This window comes from Euwallacea similis, chromosome 1 (assembly GCF_039881205.1).
Source record: "Euwallacea similis isolate ESF13 chromosome 1, ESF131.1, whole genome shotgun sequence".
NCBI classification, from domain to species: domain Eukaryota; kingdom Metazoa; phylum Arthropoda; class Insecta; order Coleoptera; family Curculionidae; genus Euwallacea; species Euwallacea similis.
This window is the reverse complement of record NC_089609.1, coordinates 785,442-805,774: the sequence shown is the minus strand read 5'-3', so window position 1 is coordinate 805,774 and position 20,333 is coordinate 785,442. Positions and strand designations below refer to the sequence as shown.

The 20,333-nt window shown below is 39.4% G+C and overlaps 4 protein-coding genes across 14 annotated transcripts in view; 1 reads left to right on the top strand and 3 right to left on the bottom strand.

Moving 5' to 3' along the window:
- The window catches only part of LOC136415587 (aldehyde dehydrogenase, dimeric NADP-preferring-like), a 2,200-nt gene extending 719 nt beyond the window's left edge, over window positions 1-1,481 (top strand). The window contains exons 3-7 of the mRNA XM_066400641.1: window positions 16-173; window positions 222-366; window positions 419-748; window positions 802-984; window positions 1,040-1,481. Coding sequence (XP_066256738.1) covers window positions 16-173; window positions 222-366; window positions 419-748; window positions 802-984; window positions 1,040-1,380 — 1,157 coding nt within the window. The 3' untranslated portion in view covers window positions 1,381-1,481. The remainder of the gene's footprint in view (window positions 1-15; window positions 174-221; window positions 367-418; window positions 749-801; window positions 985-1,039) is intronic.
- LOC136411517 (large ribosomal subunit protein mL62) overlaps window positions 1-15,829 on the bottom strand; it is a 24,882-nt gene extending 9,053 nt beyond the window's left edge. The window contains exon 1 of the mRNA XM_066394514.1: window positions 15,818-15,829. The gene's annotated coding sequence lies outside the window, so the exon portion shown is untranslated. The remainder of the gene's footprint in view (window positions 1-15,817) is intronic.
- On the bottom strand, window positions 1,436-2,571 carry Mrm2 (Mitochondrial rRNA methyltransferase 2). The gene is made up of 2 exons (XM_066401813.1): window positions 2,009-2,571; window positions 1,436-1,959 (listed from the first exon to the last, which is right to left on the bottom strand). The coding sequence occupies exons 1-2, from the start codon at window positions 2,372-2,374 to the stop codon at window positions 1,591-1,593; spliced, it is 735 nt and encodes a 244-aa protein (XP_066257910.1). The 5' UTR covers window positions 2,375-2,571; the 3' UTR covers window positions 1,436-1,590.
- Window positions 5,070-20,333, bottom strand: LOC136407944 (uncharacterized). Of its 11 annotated transcripts, none has more exons than XM_066393350.1 (5): window positions 20,131-20,333; window positions 14,615-14,653; window positions 6,676-7,937; window positions 6,550-6,615; window positions 5,070-5,414 (listed from the first exon to the last, which is right to left on the bottom strand). In XM_066393350.1, the coding sequence occupies exons 3-5, from the start codon at window positions 7,824-7,826 to the stop codon at window positions 5,396-5,398; spliced, it is 1,236 nt and encodes a 411-aa protein (XP_066249447.1). In that variant the 5' UTR covers window positions 7,827-7,937; window positions 14,615-14,653; window positions 20,131-20,333; the 3' UTR covers window positions 5,070-5,395. The 11 variants fall into 11 exon arrangements, with proteins under 11 accessions (XP_066249447.1, XP_066247909.1, XP_066248686.1 ...); XM_066392589.1 differs by having other exon boundaries at window positions 5,071-5,280; XM_066391812.1 differs by having other exon boundaries at window positions 6,550-7,937.

The window sequence follows — 20,333 nt, the reverse complement described above, 5'->3', positions numbered from 1 at the left end:
ATAAGAGGGTAATAGGTGCTTGGAACTATCCCATTCACCTGACATTACTGCCAGTACAAGGGGCCATTGCAGCTGGTAATTGTGTGTTGATAAAGCCCTCTGAAGTGTCCCAGGCTTGCGCCAAGCTTATGGCAGAAGTCATACCTCAATATCTTGATCCTGATTGTTATAAAGTAAGGTTGAAGAAGCCTGTTCATAAGAGCACTAGATTTTTGTTACAGGTTTTTACTGGAAACATTCCTGAGACCACTGAGCTTTTAAAAGAGAGATTTGATCACATTTTTTTTACTGGAAATTCTGCAGTTGGGAAAGTTATTCATGCAGCTGCCACCAAGCATTTGACTCCTGTAACATTAGAGCTGGGAGGTGTGTATGTTTTTCAAAGCATTGAAGTTGTTTTCAATGGAGATTTATTTAGGGAAAAGCCCCTGCTACATTGATGATTCGGTAAATTACAAAGTGGCAGCAAAACGTATAATGTGGGGAAAAGTTGTTAATGCAGGGCAGACCTGTGTGGCCCCAGATTATCTTCTGTGTACCAAAGAAGTAGAGCAGAAGTTTATTAAAGCAGCCAAGGAAGTTTTGCTGGAGTTTTTTGGGGAAAATCCTAAGGAATCTGCTTATTATGGAAGAATTATTGCCGATAGGCACATTCAGAGGTTACAAAGGTTAATTCAGAATGGAAATGTTGCTGTAGGAGGAGAGATTGATACCACTGAGAGATACATTGCTCCCACTATTTTAACAGGTCAAGACTTAATTAAAATTGAAAAAGAAATCTCAATTTGTTTTCCTAATTAGGAGTTACTCAGAATGATCCTATAATGATGGAGGAAGTGTTTGGACCAATTTTGCCAATTATCAATGTGAGCTCTTGTCACGATGTTATAGACCTCTTAAATCGACAGGAAAAACCTCTGACTCTGTATATTTTTTCCAACATTAAAAGTGATGTGGAATTGCTGGTTAAAAACACCAGTTCTGGTAAGTAAACACCACTTCACCGGCTAAACTCTAACACAGTAATATGCATTTTAAGGTGGGGTATGCATCAATGACACAATAATACATTTAGCAGTACAATCCCTACCTTTTGGTGGGGTAGGCCACAGTGGTATGGGCTCCTATCATGGGAAATTCTCCTTTGATACATTTTCCCATAAAAAAGCAGTGCTTCATAAAAATTTGGGGGCTCTTGGTGAAACATTAGGAGCTGTAAAATATCCCCCAATGACTCCAAGTAAAGTGAGATATTTACAGTTTATAATGGCCAAAAGGCCTTGGTTTAATGCTATAAAATGTGGGAGAAATGTAGTGGCATTTATTTTGGGGCTAGCGAGTTTCTATTTGTGGAATGCTTATGGAAATCAGCTCATCTAAGTGTAGAGGTTAGATTTTTATATGTTTCAAGGGTAATTTTTTATTTTTGCATTTTCTTGCCATAATTACATAATTGTCTGATGGGGTTGGCCTTACATTTAAACAATTTATTGCATTATTTCTATAATATTGTTAAATAAACAAATAGTATATCAAATATAGTTCTTTTTAAATAAGAAATGTTTCATAAATTTATTTTTAGTGTCTCAATCACGTCTTAATTCCCTTAAAGTCTCTTCCCAACAAAAATATCTCAGCTGAATCACTTCTGCTCGAATTAGGTTTAAAAAACCGAACATTATCATAAAATTTCCTAACGTCACTTTCCAATGTTTTGATCTGGCCACATTGCCACAATTTAACCAACACTGAAGCCCCTTTATCTGAAATCATAACTGCAAATCTAATGGCCGCATAACAAAGCTGTATTATATTCTCCTTGTCCAACTCCCTTATTCCTGTGGTATTGGGGGCCATGTCTGAGATGACTGCATTTGCTCTGCGGCCTTGCAGTACATTCAGAACATTCTCCAGTGATTTTGGATTTGTAAAGTCTGAGTTGCCCAGTACTGTTGCACCCTAAAACTTATTTTTAAGAAGTTCATGAGATTTGAATGTGAGCACTTGCTGTTATTGGATAAATAGGTTGTCGGTCAATTGCCAAAACTGTCCCCTGGAGTCTGTCTTTTAGGGCCGAGTCTGCATTGACTCGCTGAACTGCAACTTGGGTCCAGGAACCTGGTGCAGCTCCACAGTCAATGACAACATGTCCAGGTTGCAATATTCGAAATTTGTCGTCTATTTCTATGAGTTTAAAAGCGCTTCTGCAGCGGTAGTTGTGCCTCTTTGCTAGTTCTACAAAAGGATCTGAAAGTTGTCTGGAGAGCCACTCGTAAGAACTTGAATTTTTTGTTTTTACTGAAGGCTGGACCTTTTTATGTATCGTATGGGATAAGGTGAATGCTCTTTGTTGTATGAAACGGAAGTTTTTCATATCGGTTTTCTTTTACCAAATGCAAACTTAGATTTTGAATAAAAAGATGAGCTTAAAACAGAATTTAACGTTATCAAAGGACTTGGAATTATGGTAACATTCCGGTTATTGTTATTAGTGCCATTTTGTAACGCCTTATTATCTAAACTGATGTTTTAAATGTTAATTAATTAACATTTAATGTGGACATAACTATTACTCGAAGCTGACATTTAGATAACTGACGTCCAATTTTTGAAGTTTTGAAAGCAACATCCTTGGTAGGTTGGGAGTTTAAAATTCAGATATTTTAAAGCGTGACTAAATTGTTTTAGTGCATTAAAAGTTTTATTTAACATTTGCCTGATTGAGGGATTAATACAAGTAATCCATACTACTGCAATCGTATGTAAGTAACAGAATAATTCGTTAATTAATACAAGTTGTCTTAGCAATTTCAAAGTAGGGTTAAGTTCAATTTACTACCTACACCTGTCGCAAATCCTATATATAAGAGTTCAGTCTGGTTTTTTTGAGTATTACTCAAGATCGAATCAATTGTCTTATATAGGTTTACTTTTGACAAAATTAAAGGTAAATTTCTGAGGTATGTTATGAGCTTTAAGACAGATGTTTGAACTATTTTTTTGCTACTATTATCGACAATATTGCTAGAACGCGCCAACAGTTTGACTCGAGTTGACAAGCTGAGAGCGTCAAGAAAAAGACGTCGCGACGCCATAAACTGAGGCAGAGCCCATAAAACTAGCACAACTCTGATAAATAACCATTTATGTCAGCGCACTGATGTAATGTTTATTGGGCGTCTAGCATGTCGAGCCGGGTATCTATTACAGAACTAGTTTTGAAATGCCGCATTAAAACCTCTTTTCTGCTTCATTTGTGATGGGTGTTATTTGTCTTTCGTGTGAGTAGAAGCGAATTAGCCGACGATCTTTGCTTTGCCGATATTGAAAGTTAATATATTTTTTGTATGTCCTTTAACGAGTACTTTAATGAGTATCGTACTCTAATAAAAATGATATCACATTATATGGGTGAGTCATTGCATCTACCCTCCTCCAAATTGTCAAGATTCAGCACCAAAAGTACTGCCCGTAAGGTTTCATGTTATTTACTCACTAAGCTTAAGTATGCGAGATTTTTAATGCGGTAATGTATGATTTTACGTGTTTCTGTGCAAAAACTGCCCGCCATGCATGTAGTAATAGTAAATATAGATGGTTGGCGCCAGGAAATGAGCATTTCCCATTAAAAAATGCCATGGCGCTAGGCTATATCTAGCCGCTTCTTCGAAAAAAATACAACAGGTTTCTGCGCCAGATCGATGGATGGATAAAGATTTTGCTTCTTACGTAACCATTCTATTACTTAAGCTAAGTCCTCGCGGCGGATTATGCCCCGCAGCGAGCTGAAACCCCGAAGCTGGAGGACGTTACTTCGAACCTCAAGTGCGTCCAACTCTCCACTTTTGTGTTTACGGAACCACTCAACTGTTCCTCGAGTTCTTGGCACACTTTCAACCGAACGGCCATTCTAGGAAAATTCCTAAAACGGGTGTGAGCCTCTTTTGTAATCTCAAAAGCCTTCCGGGGTGCTACCATACAGCCATAAATCTTTCAAATTCTACGATAACACCTTGATTGAAATTCAATTTGTTCAACTTAAGGTCAATGCAGGAAACAATAATTGATGGTTTAAGTTACAATTAAGCATAAGCAGAGCAAGAAGTGGTTTTTGAATCGCACACGAAGCAGGTAGTTAAACTACGTGTTTACATGGTGATCTTCTTCAGCTGGACATGTCGGTATGGTCGAGTCCGGTATTACACAAAGTGGGCTCTCCAAGGCCGAAATATGGAAAAAATGGGGGCTATGTTGAAGATATTACCTCGTTGTCTTCAAACATCCGCAAAGTAATGAATGTGATGCCCAGAACCTAAAAAGGCGTGCGAAGATCTTATACAGGGTGAGAAAAAAATTCACATTTTGCATTCAAGACAGAGTCTATGGGTCTCTCGTCTAAAACGTCTGCAAGAAGGCGGCAATTGTGGTTGCGACTTCAATGTTTTTCCCTACTTTAATCGCAGATTATACAAATCCATTAAGGGATTCCCATAAGTGAGGTATAAGGGCTGGATCCACTACTGCGCTTTAAAAACTGAACTCTTTTACGTGCCAAGATTGAAAGTGGAAACTCCTTTAGTTTTTTTTTTATCTAGAACGGACATTTTTGCTCATTTTATAGACAATTTCCTCTACTTTAAGGACTAACAGAAATACGTGTTAAGGTTTTCATACGTGACCTATAGGGCCCCAAGAAAATTGCTGCTTTTTTAAATTGCTTGTTTTGCTATATCAGGATCGAGAGTGGGCAATTCCTAAATATTTCAGCTGACAGCGTCAAGTTCAGTACAACCAGAACTTTTCCGATTTTTCCCATATACAAGTTTTTCGTGCTCCACCCGTGTATAAAAAAATCACCTAAAGTCTTTAGAAGAAATAAAGCGACTACGCCCGAGGTCTTGTTGACCAGCCCTGGTCATTACCAGCAATCAGCCCTTTGTTTTTAATTGTAATAATTAATCTATTTAGTAAGTGCGTTTAAGGGACAAAGAAACCACTTACTGGGGAACGAAGTGGCGGATCCACAGAGACGGACTTGGGAATTTCGACGACAATCAAAGCAGTTCTAGGCATAAAAAGGTTTATTATCAACTTACAAGAATAAATACATGTACAGAGTGATTTGCGTTAATTGTTGCAGATTACACAGTAAGCGGGATGATAATTCTCAAAAATGACACAGATTTGATATAGTGAGGGGATGCAGGGGCAGTACTCCCCTACAGCAGTCTTCTAGCAAGAACAACGTAAGCTCTTCTGTGGTTCTTCGTTAGTTTTCTCCTTCAGGCAGCGTGAGAGAAACGACTTTTTTGAGCGAGTGCTTGATGGGGGAAAGGGCTTTGAAGGGGACTAAAGGAGGTAGGAACAAAACTGCTTTTTTCGTGGCGAAACTACTTTATAATACTTTTAAATTTCTAAACAGAAAACGACTTAATACACTTCCATAAATAGAAAATAATACGATAACGTTACAACATTCTCTACTGGGAAAATCGTGCGCAACTACCTCTTGGTTTAATAAATAATAAATAAATAACTAAATAATGGGGTAATACTACGTTTACTAAAGGCGTGATGTACGTTGACAAATCTACGGCAATTTACGTGGACTTTAGTGCGAAAGCCTTGGGCTGGAAGTGACACGGTTCCCTCTCTGCGGTGAATCACAGAAAACAGAGAATAAACGTGCCTCGAACAATAAATAAATAAATAAAATCGGGTGCAAAGTTTCTCGAAAAATGGCTCGATAAATGGCAAATTGGACGCGTCGTGTGTGGGCAAATTACAAAAAACGTATAAAAATAGAGCACTTGTACTGTATTAGTTGTATTTAGCGGTTAAACTACAGAATACATTATCCTCTGGTTATTTCATTAATATGGTACACATTCAGGTAGTACAACGCACTACGTATTATTTACACAACATCGACTATCATCATAGCGCATCTATGTATACAGGGTGGCCGTAAAACATGCAGTATTTACAACCTCGCGGGACTAACTACAGTCTATTTATCTTCATGACAGACACGATCAAAAACCACGTGGTGGATGACACGATAAAGGCGTCATCCATCACGTGGCCATCCACTGACTGGCTAAATCTACAGGTGAAGAACGTTTTACAGGGTTGCAATCAGCGTCTTTTTCGTTGCTTTTATACGCACCTACACACATGTCATTAATCGTTATTTATTGTTGTTTGTGACTTGTTGATATCATCATTTATCTCAACTTTTAATTTATCAAATTACATCAACAATAAAATCATATATTGCTTTCGTAACATTTAAAGAAAGCCTGAGTGCAACCCTGTTCAATAGTTTTACTGGGACTGTGCGCGTGCGTTTATTTGGATCGCGTCTACCTTGAAAGTAAATAGATTTTAGATCCCCCGGACACCTTGTATACATCCTCCTGGGGCGCGCGACCCCCCAACTCACTAAGAATGTACAGACAAAGCTACTTCCGAATAAATACTCTCTAAGTATATACACAAATCTACAGGGTGGCTATACACATATCAAGAAATCACAAAGTATATTACCTATTATGACTGCTCTGCCCGTTTTTATAGCCGAACAAATACGTAAGGTCCTCCACTGGCAGAGACCTGTAAAATGCACCATTTTTAAATTTGCTGGGGCCCAAATTCAGGTGTTTTCTAGAAAACCTTAGAATGATCGGCTTGGGGTCCTGGGGCGACCACTTGGGGGGCAGTGTGAAGAGCGTTTTGTGGATTTTCTCCAGGGGAGGAGCGGTCGCAATTTCGTTGAAGAAGTTCCCGGTCTGACGGTCGACATCCCTGGTGTGGTGGCTCACACCTTCCTGCTGGATTTTCGAGTCCATATCTGGGAACCTCACGAAGCCCGCGGTTTCGGAGCGGCTACGAGGAATCGGGGAGTCCTCCATGGGGAATCGCACGAGGTTTCTAGTCTTGGAGCCGATTCCCATGAACTTCAGGTCGGGGAGCGGATGGTAGGTGGTCGCCACTGGGTGGTAGGTGGTGATTTTCGGAGTGGTGCTCGTGGGGATTGTAGTTGTGACCTCTTCTGTGAGCGTGGTCACTTCTGTGGTGGTTGTGGTAGGAACTTCTGTTGCAGTAGTGGTTTCGAGCTCAGCAATAGTTGGTTGGGTCAGGGCTTCAGTGGTGTCAGGAAAGAACGTAGTGGTGACTAACTCCGTAGTGACTAACTCGGTTTGGGTGGTAGAGGCCTCAGTGCTAGTAGTAACGAGCTTCCTCAACTGCTCCTCGTACCCATCTTCTTCCGTCTTATCGCTCCCCTTGCCTACTTTGCTGCTCTCCCTTGTAGTGGGGGTCACAATGATGGCCATGTCCATCTCCTCTGCTTCTTCAGGAGTGTCGTTAGTGTAGTCAACTTCATAGTCCCCAAACAAGGGAATGTCCACCTTCGTCGGTTGTTGCGAGTTGGCTTCTTCATCGAGTATCGTTTCGTAGTCCAAGGAGCTCCCGAATTGAGCATTCAGCTTTTGCATCAAAAACTCCAAATGCTTGGATTCGTCTATTTTAATGATCTTCACGCATCGCCCCATTGGGTCAGAACTGTAGCCTTCAGCGCAGGGAGGTAGGTTCTCCAATGAGAATGTCGGGGCAACAAATACGCTCTTGGGGACTATACGTCTCTTGGGGGTCATTTCGTGAGCCTGCTTGTGGTTCTGGTCGTCTACCAGCAACCAGGCCTCCCAGGAAACATCCCGGTTTTTCTCATTTAACAACCCAGAAGGGAACGAACGCACCGTAACGAACAAACTGAGCACCAACAGCAAATAGTTCAAATGTACCATTATTATGCAGAGCTTCATCACGACTCACATCACGTCTTGAGGATGAACGATGCTCTTCGCAGAGGATCTAGACTCGGACTGTCGCTCTGGAACATCTGGACGAGCCTTTTTTCTACCGCCCGCCAAAACCTGGAAAGAAAGAAAAATAAATAGGATTTGACGAAAGTGCGATTTTATTACTGTAACAAATGGTTTGTTGTCAGTTTTGGGCAAGAAAATTCCATTAAAGAGTTGGAGCAATGCCAACGATTGTTTTGAATGGAAGTATCGGCGATTAACGAGTGGGTGATTGATTTGGACAAGAGCTTGGATATGCGTATTTGCGTAGCAAGTAGCTCAACGTAGATGAGGCGTAAGTACAAGAATGTATCGGACACGGACTTGACGTGGAACCGCATTTGTGGTTGGAAACGTAGAGAAATTTACACACTTTCAAATAATGCACACCTTTGCCATACAGTCAATAATCGTAAGTTCATTTAGTGGTCAACAGCAGTTCGTCCTAAAAAAACTGAATAAAGTAAGGCAGTCGTGCCGAAGGAGTTTCCTTTGAACTTAGAGAAACCTACGCTGCTTCGGTTAAAAATAGTACAGACCAGGACCTTAAAAATTTATCTGCGAGATTAACAAGAAGTTCTGAGATAACGTTGGTCTTGTGCAGAAAAATTGATCTTATCTGAAGCCTTGAATAAATCCATATGAAACGATACATGCATTAGTACTTTTGCTTTAAAACGATGGCTTTAAGACCAATTAAAAGCCCATTTAAACGGGCCGAAAAATGCGGAAATATCACAAATAATGCGTTCCGAGTTGATTATATACCACACTAAACTGAGTACAAAAACCCTAAGACAAATCAGGTTCTATGACCCTGATGATGTATTTTTTCCATTTATCTCAAAGGTTGGGTCGTTGCACGCTCACGGTTTTGTCATCATCACAATTAGGCACCGAAAAATAATGGGAAAACCATTTGAAAGTGCTTGTAATAACGATTTCATGTAAGCAGGATAAATGGATGTGCGTCTAATTCGTTCTGGACTACCATCTGGGCATAATGGAGGCCGTAATTCATTCAACTTTAAATTGGATTAGATAGCGGCGGACGCTGCCACTGCTCTCAAACTCATTTAACACCAATTTAACCGAAACACTTGGAACAGAGAGACAAGCAGTCTCAACGTTTCGACGAAAACAATCTGGATCGAACAGGACCGGAGTCATAGGCATTCTCTTGACAATTGGTGACTGCGAGGTGAGGTCGGAAAATCGGTGAGAGGTGCAAAAATACTGTTTGCGCCATCTCGTAGTGACTTGTAGACAAACCACCCCCAGTTTTCTTAACATTGTGGTGAATGCTAAGTTTTAGGATGAATACTTGACAAACGAAGTACTCGACTGGGGCTCGGTGTAGACCTCAAATACACGGTTTCAAGGCTCAAAACGCTTCATGTCACGTTATCAATTTTTCTGAATATCTCTGTTTATTTGCGCATATTTACATACATACACTATACAATCTTTATCTTTGCTCATTGACAGTGGTCGTTGTTTCCTGATTTAATATGAATGTGGAGCGCAATCAGTACCAGAAAGCAAACACGAAATAATCAGCGCGGACGATTTTTTCTTCTCAATAATTGACAAAGGATAAACAACCCGTCAAGTTTACTGTAAATATTTTATAATCGTGATTTATGTTGCCTTGTGATCCGACAATTACGTACACAACATCATAAATCATTTTTGGCGGATAAAAAAGGGAGATCGAGAGAGTGTTTCGTCCTAAAATGAACATTTATTTTATAGTTTTACACGTTTAATACGGCCGATTAGGCAACACTGGTTTTGGTTAAACGTCCAAGTAATCCCTCCAAATAGTTTCCTCACATCAGACCTTTGCAGTGTTCACAACGGTTCAGGTTCGGACCAATTTGGTTAGGTACCAAAGCCGATTTGAACGGCGAACTCCACATCGACGTGCAATGGTGTCAATCAGTACAAATTATCACATCTTGACAATAAGGTGAACTGCTACAGTCCACGAGGGGAAAATTTTAATTGGCTTGGCAGCATAAAAGCTCAAATTACTCAAAAATTGATTGAAAAGGAAGGTGCATTAAGGTGTTTATTCCAGGAGATTGGCAAGCTCAGGGTATTCATTAATGTACAGGATGTCCAAAAAAAAAAAGTTTCCAGAATTCAAGAAAATTCGGTCAAAAATTTCATTTAAAATGAGGATTTCTACAGGTAGATTAGCCCTAATGAAAAGAAAAGTAAAAAAACTGCATGATATACAAGGTGTTCTATATGAAAAACGTACAGTTTTCGCGTCGCAAGCAGGACCTCATGAAGGCTCAAATTACTCCAAAACCTATCAGGATAGTTATAGGAGTATTCGTTAAAACATTGTCTCTTGTGACAGGGAGGTTTATAATAGTCAATAACATGCAGGGTGTCCTATGAAAATAGTCGAATTTCGCACTTAAAGTACCTAAGGGTACACTAAAGGTGCTCTTATTGTCCATTGTCTTGTTATGAATATTCTGTATGAAAAAGTGAAGTTTTAACATCCCGAACCTAGCCTCAGAAAGGTCTTTCTACAGCCTCTAAAAGGCCCATTTTCCACAAAAGAATTACAATTTTGACGCTTCAGGTCAGCGATTTCTTAGGGCTAAAATTACAAACTGATGTGAACCACTAATTACTTCTTAACAATATTATGAATGTGAAGGAATTTTAATTAACTGACATATTGCGGACGTGAGAATTCTCAAAAATGCTGTTTATAAGGGAATTTAATGCCGGAATGGACTTCCTTCTTGGGCAATAATAAGCAGCAAGTGCCATAAATCATCGCGCAAGGCCGCTGGAAGGAGAAGAAAAGGTTAATACCGAAATTGCGGCAATTGCTGACGCAAACCATCGAATGGGCCATTAAAAACAATTTGTTAAAGCGAAGTTAATTGGGAACACGTTTTCTGTTCATATTCTTATCGGGATTGCTTTGATTGACGTGTCAAACGACTTTTTCCAGGTTCAAGTGACGGAGAATAAGAAACTGCTCACGCTCTTTGAACAATGGTTCGCATCGAGATTTGTATGACGTGCGATTTTTTCCGTCTTTAATTACCTTCTAATTGTTTTATCGGTTGATGGAACTCTTAACAAATTTGCTTAAACCTCAGAAAATTCATCGTTTCAATTTCTCTGCTGAGAACCGCAGAAACGACTCTCACCAACTCGAGCAAACACAGTCACTATAACCCCTCTCACCTCAACAGCTCAATCCTCTCAAGGAACGAAAACTCAAAAATCCGGTCTCAACGATATCCGAAAAACACGTTTTCTTTGACGAGTACCGAAAACAAACAAACTTCTAGTACCACCAGGAACAAAAACGCGCACACGCGATCGAGTACCCTCGACTCTGCTCGCACCTCTTGCGGCCGATCGAGCAGACTTCACAGTACTACTGGACCGTGTCCGAGCCCAGATAGGTCCAAGTTGTGAAAAGTCGAGATGTCAATAGACGGACCCTGGGGAATTGATTGGTATTGGTACCACCTTACAGGGACGGGTCTAGGCGACTTACCATCGCACTGTATTGGTACCTACTTTGTAGGTAGTATTGACAAATAAGGCCTTAATAAGGGTTAAAGGGAGATTCCGCATAAAGTGCGGTATACCTGACTGGGACCTGCACCATCTATACAAAGCGTCACTACCAGGTAAAATTTTTATGGTCTTATTTAAAGCGGCTTTCGTACTTTCTGACTGGGCACTTTCGGTCCTTCAAATCACTAAGCGGGAATGCTATAAAGGAACATAAAGAATTGCAAGCAAATCGGGTGAGCCCTTGAAAAACGCCCATAAATTTCTCATTCCGTACCTGTGGTACCATCTCAGTGTCACATGATCGAGCTGAATGAAATACGAAACGAGTGCTTTGACAGGCAGCGATAAATAATTGTTTTCTTACACTTTTACTACTACTGCGTTTACGACAGAATTTGCTACAGCACTGCCGTGGGTTACAGGGGGTTGGAAATCATAGGTCTGTAGCAGCAACCTGCTTGATTTTATTCAAAAATTTAATCCTTAAAATCATATGGTTTATTGACAAAATAGTAAACTCTGTAGTCCGCTTATATCGTGACTGTCGCTTTATACGCTTAAATAGAAACAAAGAATAATTTTTTTGACAATATGGTGAATGAAAGTTGCGCAGTTTGCGCTTTTTGGCATTATTTTCATGATATAAGGAGCATTTTTCTTGTCAATGGAGGAACTAGTTGCACAGAGAATGAATGCGTATGTACCGTAATGCAATATTTACAAATATTGCACTAAGATATACGGACAAACCCACGTTTTAACGATTTTTTTTTTGTCCTCGATTCCGCTGGAATTTGAGGGTTTCAAAATGTTTTTCGGCTTTTATGGCCCATTACAAAAAGACGTGACATCCGGAAAGTACCCAATTGGATTTGCTTCTTGCCCCAGTGAGAACAAGGGAATGATCACGTAACTGCGACTTACTATAAGCTTTTCTAAGGGGTGTTTTGGAAGGTTTATATGAATCTTGCAAAAGAGGATAATAATAAAAAATAAAACACACACACAATTGTGTGCTGTAATAGAATTACAAATCTGTCTCAGTAATAACTGCCATATCACCAGACCGTTGCGCAAATTGTTCTTATTCATACCAATTTTATAACACGGCAATTCACTTTCCTTTTTTTTATTATGCAAATCCCCGCATGGTATTTATTTTCCTTGTATTAAGACAAATTAAATGAATTTATTTTCTAATAGAATCGACTAACAAGGGTTGCCAATGCGCACATTCGGTTCCACAGTAATGACTGCGTGGTAAATGAACTGAATATTGATTAAATATGTAATTTTGTAATTTGCTGAAATATGTATTGCCATTGTTTATGCGGCAGCTGATTACGGCACTCAGGTATATAGGAATGTTTTTCCTGTACTGAAAGAGGTCAAGTGGTTCGATTTTGTACAAAATGGACAAATTATCAATAAAATACAAGGAAATTGGCAAAGATTCGATTTAAAAAAAAACCTGAGAGTGGTGAAGACAGTGGGGTAAAATCCCTGAAAACCATGTTCGTGGGAACAGAAAAAAGTGGGTAAATTCATCGCTTTAGGAATTGCTAAATACTTCTTTAATTAACTGTTCATACAAAAATGCAAGAAAAATAATGAATTTTGTATTTTTCTTCAAAAACTGGTATGTCTCATAAAATAAGGATTTCCTCCCACTCTTCCACTATCTGACGTCACACAGAAATGGCAGCCAAAGGAGTGCCATTACAAAGGGAGTTCTTTAAATTCACGAGCGAAACGTTTTTTGGAATTTATAGGAAACCAATTAAAAAATTAATAAAAAATCACAAGAAGCGTCAATAAGACCAATCTTCCATCTCATGTGATCTACTTAAAAGACTGAAATCAAAATTTGTGAGTCGGCAATAGATCTTCAACTTCCGAATTCACCCTTGTATACCTTCTTTATCTTTAGCTTAGCTGTTGCGAGGCAGTTTTGTCTATGCAACCAGATATACACACATTTATTATTTGGCGAAATGCAAGATAACTCCATATTCTTACTATTATTCTTTTCTTTTAAATTAAAAATGATGTTGCGGTCCAAAATAGAACTTCTTTCATCTTCGTGCCGTATTCCTTTTGCCGGAGCTATTCGCGAAACGATAAAACTTAACGACTTCCCTAGAAAATAAGGTTAAATCACCGGTGCCCGTTTATTTTCTCTAGTTCCGTTTATCATTTGCTCGCATTTCTTGTAAAACTCGTGTAGGTTTCACTATAAAAGGGGTCCCACGTACTAGCCCGCATTTTGATAATTCCGCAAAGGCTCCGACTTTTTTCGCGCGAAAACACGGCCGTAAATCTTTTTAGCTTTGTTTTGCTTTAGGGCGGCTGTTTTGGTCTTTGCTAGTGCGTGGAAATGGTTATTTAGGTCCGTGAGGTAAAATGGTGCATCCATTAATTATTTTTGAAATCATTAGCGCCATCTTCACTCTAAACCCCAAAGCGCGTGTTGTTTTCTTGACGTATGGTGAATTCGATCTATCAGTAAATCTTAGTATGCTGTTTTTGAAAGTTTATGATGGTTTCTTTCTAATTATACACGAATTTCCGTATACACACATTCTCCCATTAAACCAATAAAGATTAGATGCTTATTGCCACCTCCCGTGGTTTACGAGTTTACCAGCAAGATGTGGTTTTAGCCCACCAGGTTTTTGTTAAGTTTATTTGGATTTCGTTTCGGGCGTCTTCCTCGACCACATACTTCATTCGACACGGGCGCCCGCAATAAAACCACAATAATTGAATGCAAATAATTGCCCATATTGGTACTTTTACCACTTTTACTTTCAAAAATTAACGCTCCAAATAAGCAGAAATCGTGAGGATTTACATCCGCCTTTGATCGTTTGGTTGCGCTCGGGTACAATTCAGTCCTAAGCCCAGCCGTTATAGCCCTGATGACGTCACAATAACAACAAACAACAACAACAACAACACAGTAATATTTGATACAGTTAAACGTGGCTAAACAAAAAGTCATGCGATGCGATTAAGGTAACGGTCATGGCACACGAATCGCCTTTTTTACGCTAATTACACAGAATTAAAATGCTTTTCTTTGCGTACCGTGAGAATAGACTAAGACATGTCTGATGGGGTCATTAGAATCAGCGGAATTTGAAGCCACGAAAATAACTCGACAAAATGGCGAACTAACTTACTTCTTGGAGGGGAGATTCAAAGTCTTCGATTTCCATTGTCTGAAAAGGAAAAAATTGTTTATTAGTGCGTTTCCTTTGTATTACGGAGGGAAATAAAATTCCCAGAAATTAATCACAAATTTGCTGAAGATAAACCATACATTGGAAGCTGATCTGGAATGAGTCACTGTCCCAGGTGTGTTATGTATACCACGGATCAATTTAGTTCATATATCAGTCAGCTTGAGGGGTAATTTGTAGCCTCCAGGCTAACGTAAATGAATCGATTGATCGCTTCAAGAACGATGTATTATTTTAACTTTATTATAACAACACTGTACGAATCTCCACGGAAAACTAGGCATTTCCCAGAAAATTAATTATTTATCGCAGAAGGGCCAAAATAGAATTTTCAGTTCCCCCATGTTTACCTTACTTAGGATCACTCCACCCTAACGAACAGGTTGAACACCCCCTGTGAGGATCAATGTGTGGCCTAAGCTTTGAGTTCGTTTATGTACCTGTGGTTAGTTTTCAACGAGGTAGGATAGCAAGAGGGGTATGAAGCTGGAAAAAATTGCAATTATTGAGAGTTTGGGGAAATTGGACAAATGATCATTTAATGCTGCACGCTTCTCAAATGCAGTGACGAACCTCCAAAAAGTTTTCGTCCAGTTGTTTACGTCGGACCTGGGGGAGATTGAGCTAAAATTCATTTAAAATTCATTCATTTTTCCGAAGGTTTATTAAGTTATTTTCAGGTTAGAAACAGAAGCATAGTGGCGAGGCATAAAAATGGCCAAGAAAATGTTAAATACGCGCTTCGTATTTCATTTTCTTATTCCGCGATCTCTTTTAGTAGTAACTCAACGCGGGGCCCCCTTCGGGGTCGAGGGTGAACACAAACACGCACGTAACAGGGGTGGTTTCTCGACCATTAATTCTACCGCATAGGACACATTTATCTTCTGTTTATCTTTCTTGTTCTTTTCTCTGACGTTAAACATTCACGAGTCCAGAGGGGCCCTCGAGTTTTCCAGCCAAAATTTCCGATTTACCTGCAGCAGGTGGAGTTTTGACCTTTACGTAACTACGCTGAAAGGCGATTACTAGAAGTATAGCACGTAAATCTACACTGAATTGGCCGGTTCTAGGCAGGCTCACTCCCCATTTCCATGGCCGTTACTGAGCTGACCGATTGATGACCACATCTGGTGCATGGCAATAAGAAAAAATCTCAAAAACAGCGGCGCTCTTTGGTCTTTCTTTATATTCTCCCAACTGAGGCGATTCATATCTAATTCCGGATTTCCACTGGACTGAAAATTTCCATTTCAAATGCGAGGGCATAAATAGCTCTCTTTCAGTTTTATGTTGAAAATTATGCGTTTTAGCTCGGGCAATTACCAGGCCGGTTATTACCGAGGTCTTTACTGCAGTCTCTTCGATGCCGACAAATATAATGTAATCCATGTACTTTATTGCTCTGGTCGGTCTTAGAATCCTGTCGGCTCTTCTCGGAGCAAAAAATCGTCTAAATTTTCGCAAATTTCGGCCGTCAGTATCTCGGGGAATTTGTGCAAGAACTGGCCACAAAAATATGCCAATCAGAGAGAAAGTTAGGAGCACAGAGATAATTGATTAGTGAGGCAAAATTCCGACCATACACGCATTCAAACACATCTAAACCGCCATCAAAGGCCAGGAATCTTTCGATGTAATGCAATGAATGTACTACAACTTTGACCTTAACCTATTGGATGGTAAACGTTGGTTTTAATATGCAAGAGTCGAGCCAAAGATATATTTGCAAGCTGCATTATTAATTATCGTAGAACCATGAGAATCACGACAGGACCTAAATCAGGTCATCGGGACGGCCTCTCGGATGCAGCGGTCCCGCCAACCTTGGCGTTAATTTAATACTACTTGAGCAAATGATTCTTTTCGGGGAATCGGTGGAAAGGAGATAACGTCGGAAAGTAAAAGTCAAGCTTGAGCGAAAAAAAATGTCCGCGTCAGGTACATATGTAGGCATATCCGGATATCCGGCGAGGCTTTGTCCGATGGGTATATAATCAGACAAACGTGTAATACCTGACTTCCCTTTCATCTACTTTGTTGCACTTCAGTTCGCTTTAGCATTAGTCATCCTTTGTGGAGGGCTGAGAGTTTACCTTACATTTAAATAATGATTACCTAATGTATCACACTCAGGTCCAAACATGAAGCAGAGAAGCAGGTAAATTAAGTATGCTCCAGATGTGGGAATAATGTTTTTTACCGAAAATCCAAAAATATTTATGTTTTGACATGTAGACTAATGCTCGCTTTTTGACCCGGATCTAACACTGAGCGGTTTATATCGTAGCAATAATATTTAAATAACATTGATTTAAGAAAAGAGAGCTTCGCTAGAAATATTAGACGTTTCCAGGGGTGTTTTCATGCAAAACTACCCTTTATTGATAAAGGTTCGGAAAATGGCAACGCTGCGACATTCATTTGTCGCAAAACCAATATGGTGGCCTGTGAATTTCATGTATAAATAATATCGTTTAAACGTCTGTTAGCTGCAATGCAGCGTTGCCGCGACTTATAATTTTTCCTGAGGAAATTATTTAAATTGCAGTGCCCCGGAATATACGGGATTTGGCCTGGAAAAAATCTATCCAGCGACTTACAGCTGTGGGTCCGCGATTTTTATTGCGCAACTAATGCAAGAAAAAACGCATCCTGTACCAATACTATTTTCTGAAATTACCTAACAGGTAAAACGCTAAAAAACGCTCTGATCCAAGCTAATGCAACGAGAGATAACAATACAATGCAATTTGAATTAAAAAAATTTGCAATTCAAATTAGGGACTGGCGGAAAGGGACATGTCCATTGACTTCTTTGTTTTCGGTCTCGTAGTAAGGGCGCTCGCATTGCCCGCATTCACCAATCCGCCTTTTCCTTAAAGGCATAATAGCAATAATTAATAATAATGTTGTGAGTGGTGTAACAGCGTTGACATTTAGCTCACGTGTCCGAGTACACGGTTTACAACTCTGCAATAAATAATTTATCGGCTGCGAGGTGTAAAAGTTCGAAATACGGTACAGAGTGAATTGTACCGGGGACACACGCCCAAAATCATCGATACAAGCGGTAAGGTGTTGCATATTGATTTGCTGTTTTACTCGGTTGTAATACTGATGGTTTTTTTGGTCAAAGACAATTCATAAAAGCAACGTAAATAAATATGCATTTACACTTGAAGGCAAATAACATAGCAATTAACCACCGCCTTGATGGCGAACGGGTAGATAGACTAACGGTACAGTTAAGCTAATTGTTAAATAATAATGTCACTCGACTACTCGACTAATTGAGACCAACCTAGGTGCACACACAGCCCCATATAAGGTCGGTCTGCAAGCCTGACTGAAGCTTTGCATAAAAGACACTACCAACACTTTTTCATCTCTCCTAACATCACCTAAAAAAAATTTAACTCAAGAGGTGTCAGTGAAGTATGAGTCACTACAGGGTGTTGTGACATTGTTGTAATTTCAATCCATGACTCAGTCTTCAGTAGAGGATGCCCCTGGGAACCCCTCGATTGGGTTCCATCAGCGATGTACGTCGGTTAGACTATTAATCATCGGTGTTTGGAAACCGAACCGATCTATTGTTAGGTAGTATTAGTATTCATTGTTGTGCCTAATTCAAAAGGCCACTATGGTCTATTTTTGTAATAAGGCACCAGAGAAAGTAGAGCACATCGGCGGCGTTTGTATTATAGGTGTAATAAACGCTTCGATTACATAAGTTAATGGCTTATCGATTGAAGGAAACGTTCTTTAACAGGTGAAAATTTGATTGGTTTAAATTCACAAGAAATTGCGTATATGCGAAAACATCCGAGCAGATTCAGACATTTTAGAACAATTGGGCTTGCTTCGGTCCTGTATACATGTCTCATACTAGAGGTCGAACATTAAAAGTTTCCGATGATTTTAAATCTGAGATGCAAAAGAAGAAGAAATTACAGAAAAAAAACACGTTCACCATATTATCAAGGAAATAGCTCTATTTCCTTGACAATATGCTGGAGCTTGAAAGTATGGAGCTCAAAAAATATTCGAATTTCTTAGCCTTTGGTCGACAAAAGTGAGTTAGTGAACTTTTGAAAACCCTTATACACAACGTGGAATGCAGAAAAAACAGAAAAGAAAGGAAATTTCTTAAAATCTGCGATTCTTCTACAATCGAATGGTTTTGATTCGCAATATTGTCGAGAGAATAGCTCTATTTACTAAAACCCTGAATAGTTTCGCACTTTTTAGTCTCTTACGAACGTTTGAAAAACCTCATACGTAACGAGGCTGGTATTTAAAATAAAAAATGGTCACCTAATTACCGTTATATCAAATAAACGGCAAAGAAACGCGGTTGCCAATAACAAGCACTCGTAATTGGTTCTAACGCGAATCTTCACGGTTAATCTAATATGCAAGAGAGGTAATTTATGTCTAATTCATTACGATTATGTTGTTAATAAGTGCAGACAGTGGCGTCAAAAATTTATTTCCCGTTCCGCTCTAGCGATTCAGAAAAAGCCCTTAGCAAGAACATCGCATTGAGAATAATGAAGAAAGGGGTAATTTGACAATGTACAAAAACGCGCGACAAGGTCGACCCGAGCACGAAAGGAATGTGCGTTACTTCAAATTAATTCCTCCTACGATAACACAAACATGCAATTTGTTCTCTGTGTATACCGCAAAAGTAAAAGTCTCAATAATGGTAGCGACCGTGTTTGAAATTCAAAAAAGACTGTTTGTTCTTGTCTGTTCGAAGCAAGTGAAATCATTTATCGTAAGTTATTATGAACGATTGTTTTTGGGATATGAAAGCGAAGGTTGAGAGTGCAATGTAATTGAAGAGAATACCGTTATGTGAGCCACTGAGGCTGATGATTTCATTCACCAAATCGTGCAGATTCCCAATATCCGAATTAAAGTCACTACGTACAAGTTACATATGTAAATCATGTAACCTTGTTTCTTATTTGTTGATCTGGTTTGAATTTCTAGGTCGTTTGAAACCGAAATCAATATCGTATCGCTTGTGTGTATCATATTATGATTTTTTTTTCAGTTCTGCACCCACCTAGGCCTACTTCCCGTGTATCGCTTATAGTGTACCATCGAATCATTTCGAGACTTCTCCCCGTTCATGACTGGAAAACAAGGAAAAAGCGCGTTAATGTTACAAACCAGTTGACCTATTAATTGGTATAATATGTAGTAACTAATTCGACGAATAACGAACATCAATGCCATTTTGGTTGGTCTGCCAAGACGCCTAAGGTCGAATAGATCATTAAACGATCGATACATTTATGTATCGTAATCATGTTAGTAATCATTAATGAGAGACAATTAAACACATGTTACATGGCGGTTTAGAAAGAGAACCACAATTTGCGGAGAAATACGTTTCCTTTTCCTTCCTTCTGCCAAGGTTCTTGGATCCAATGCCTTACCTATAAGGTAGTAAATCAAAGAACCTCAAATAAGTTCATTCTCTCAAGCCAAAATCCCACTTCGCTGCTTACGCACTGCCACTCTCAATGAGTCCCGAAAGTTACTACTAAACAGTGATTCACAGTAAAAACCCTCTTTCACGTATTGGACCTTCACTAGGGGGTGTGCTTGGTGGTCGCAGCCCGGCCGCCTTAAACACGAA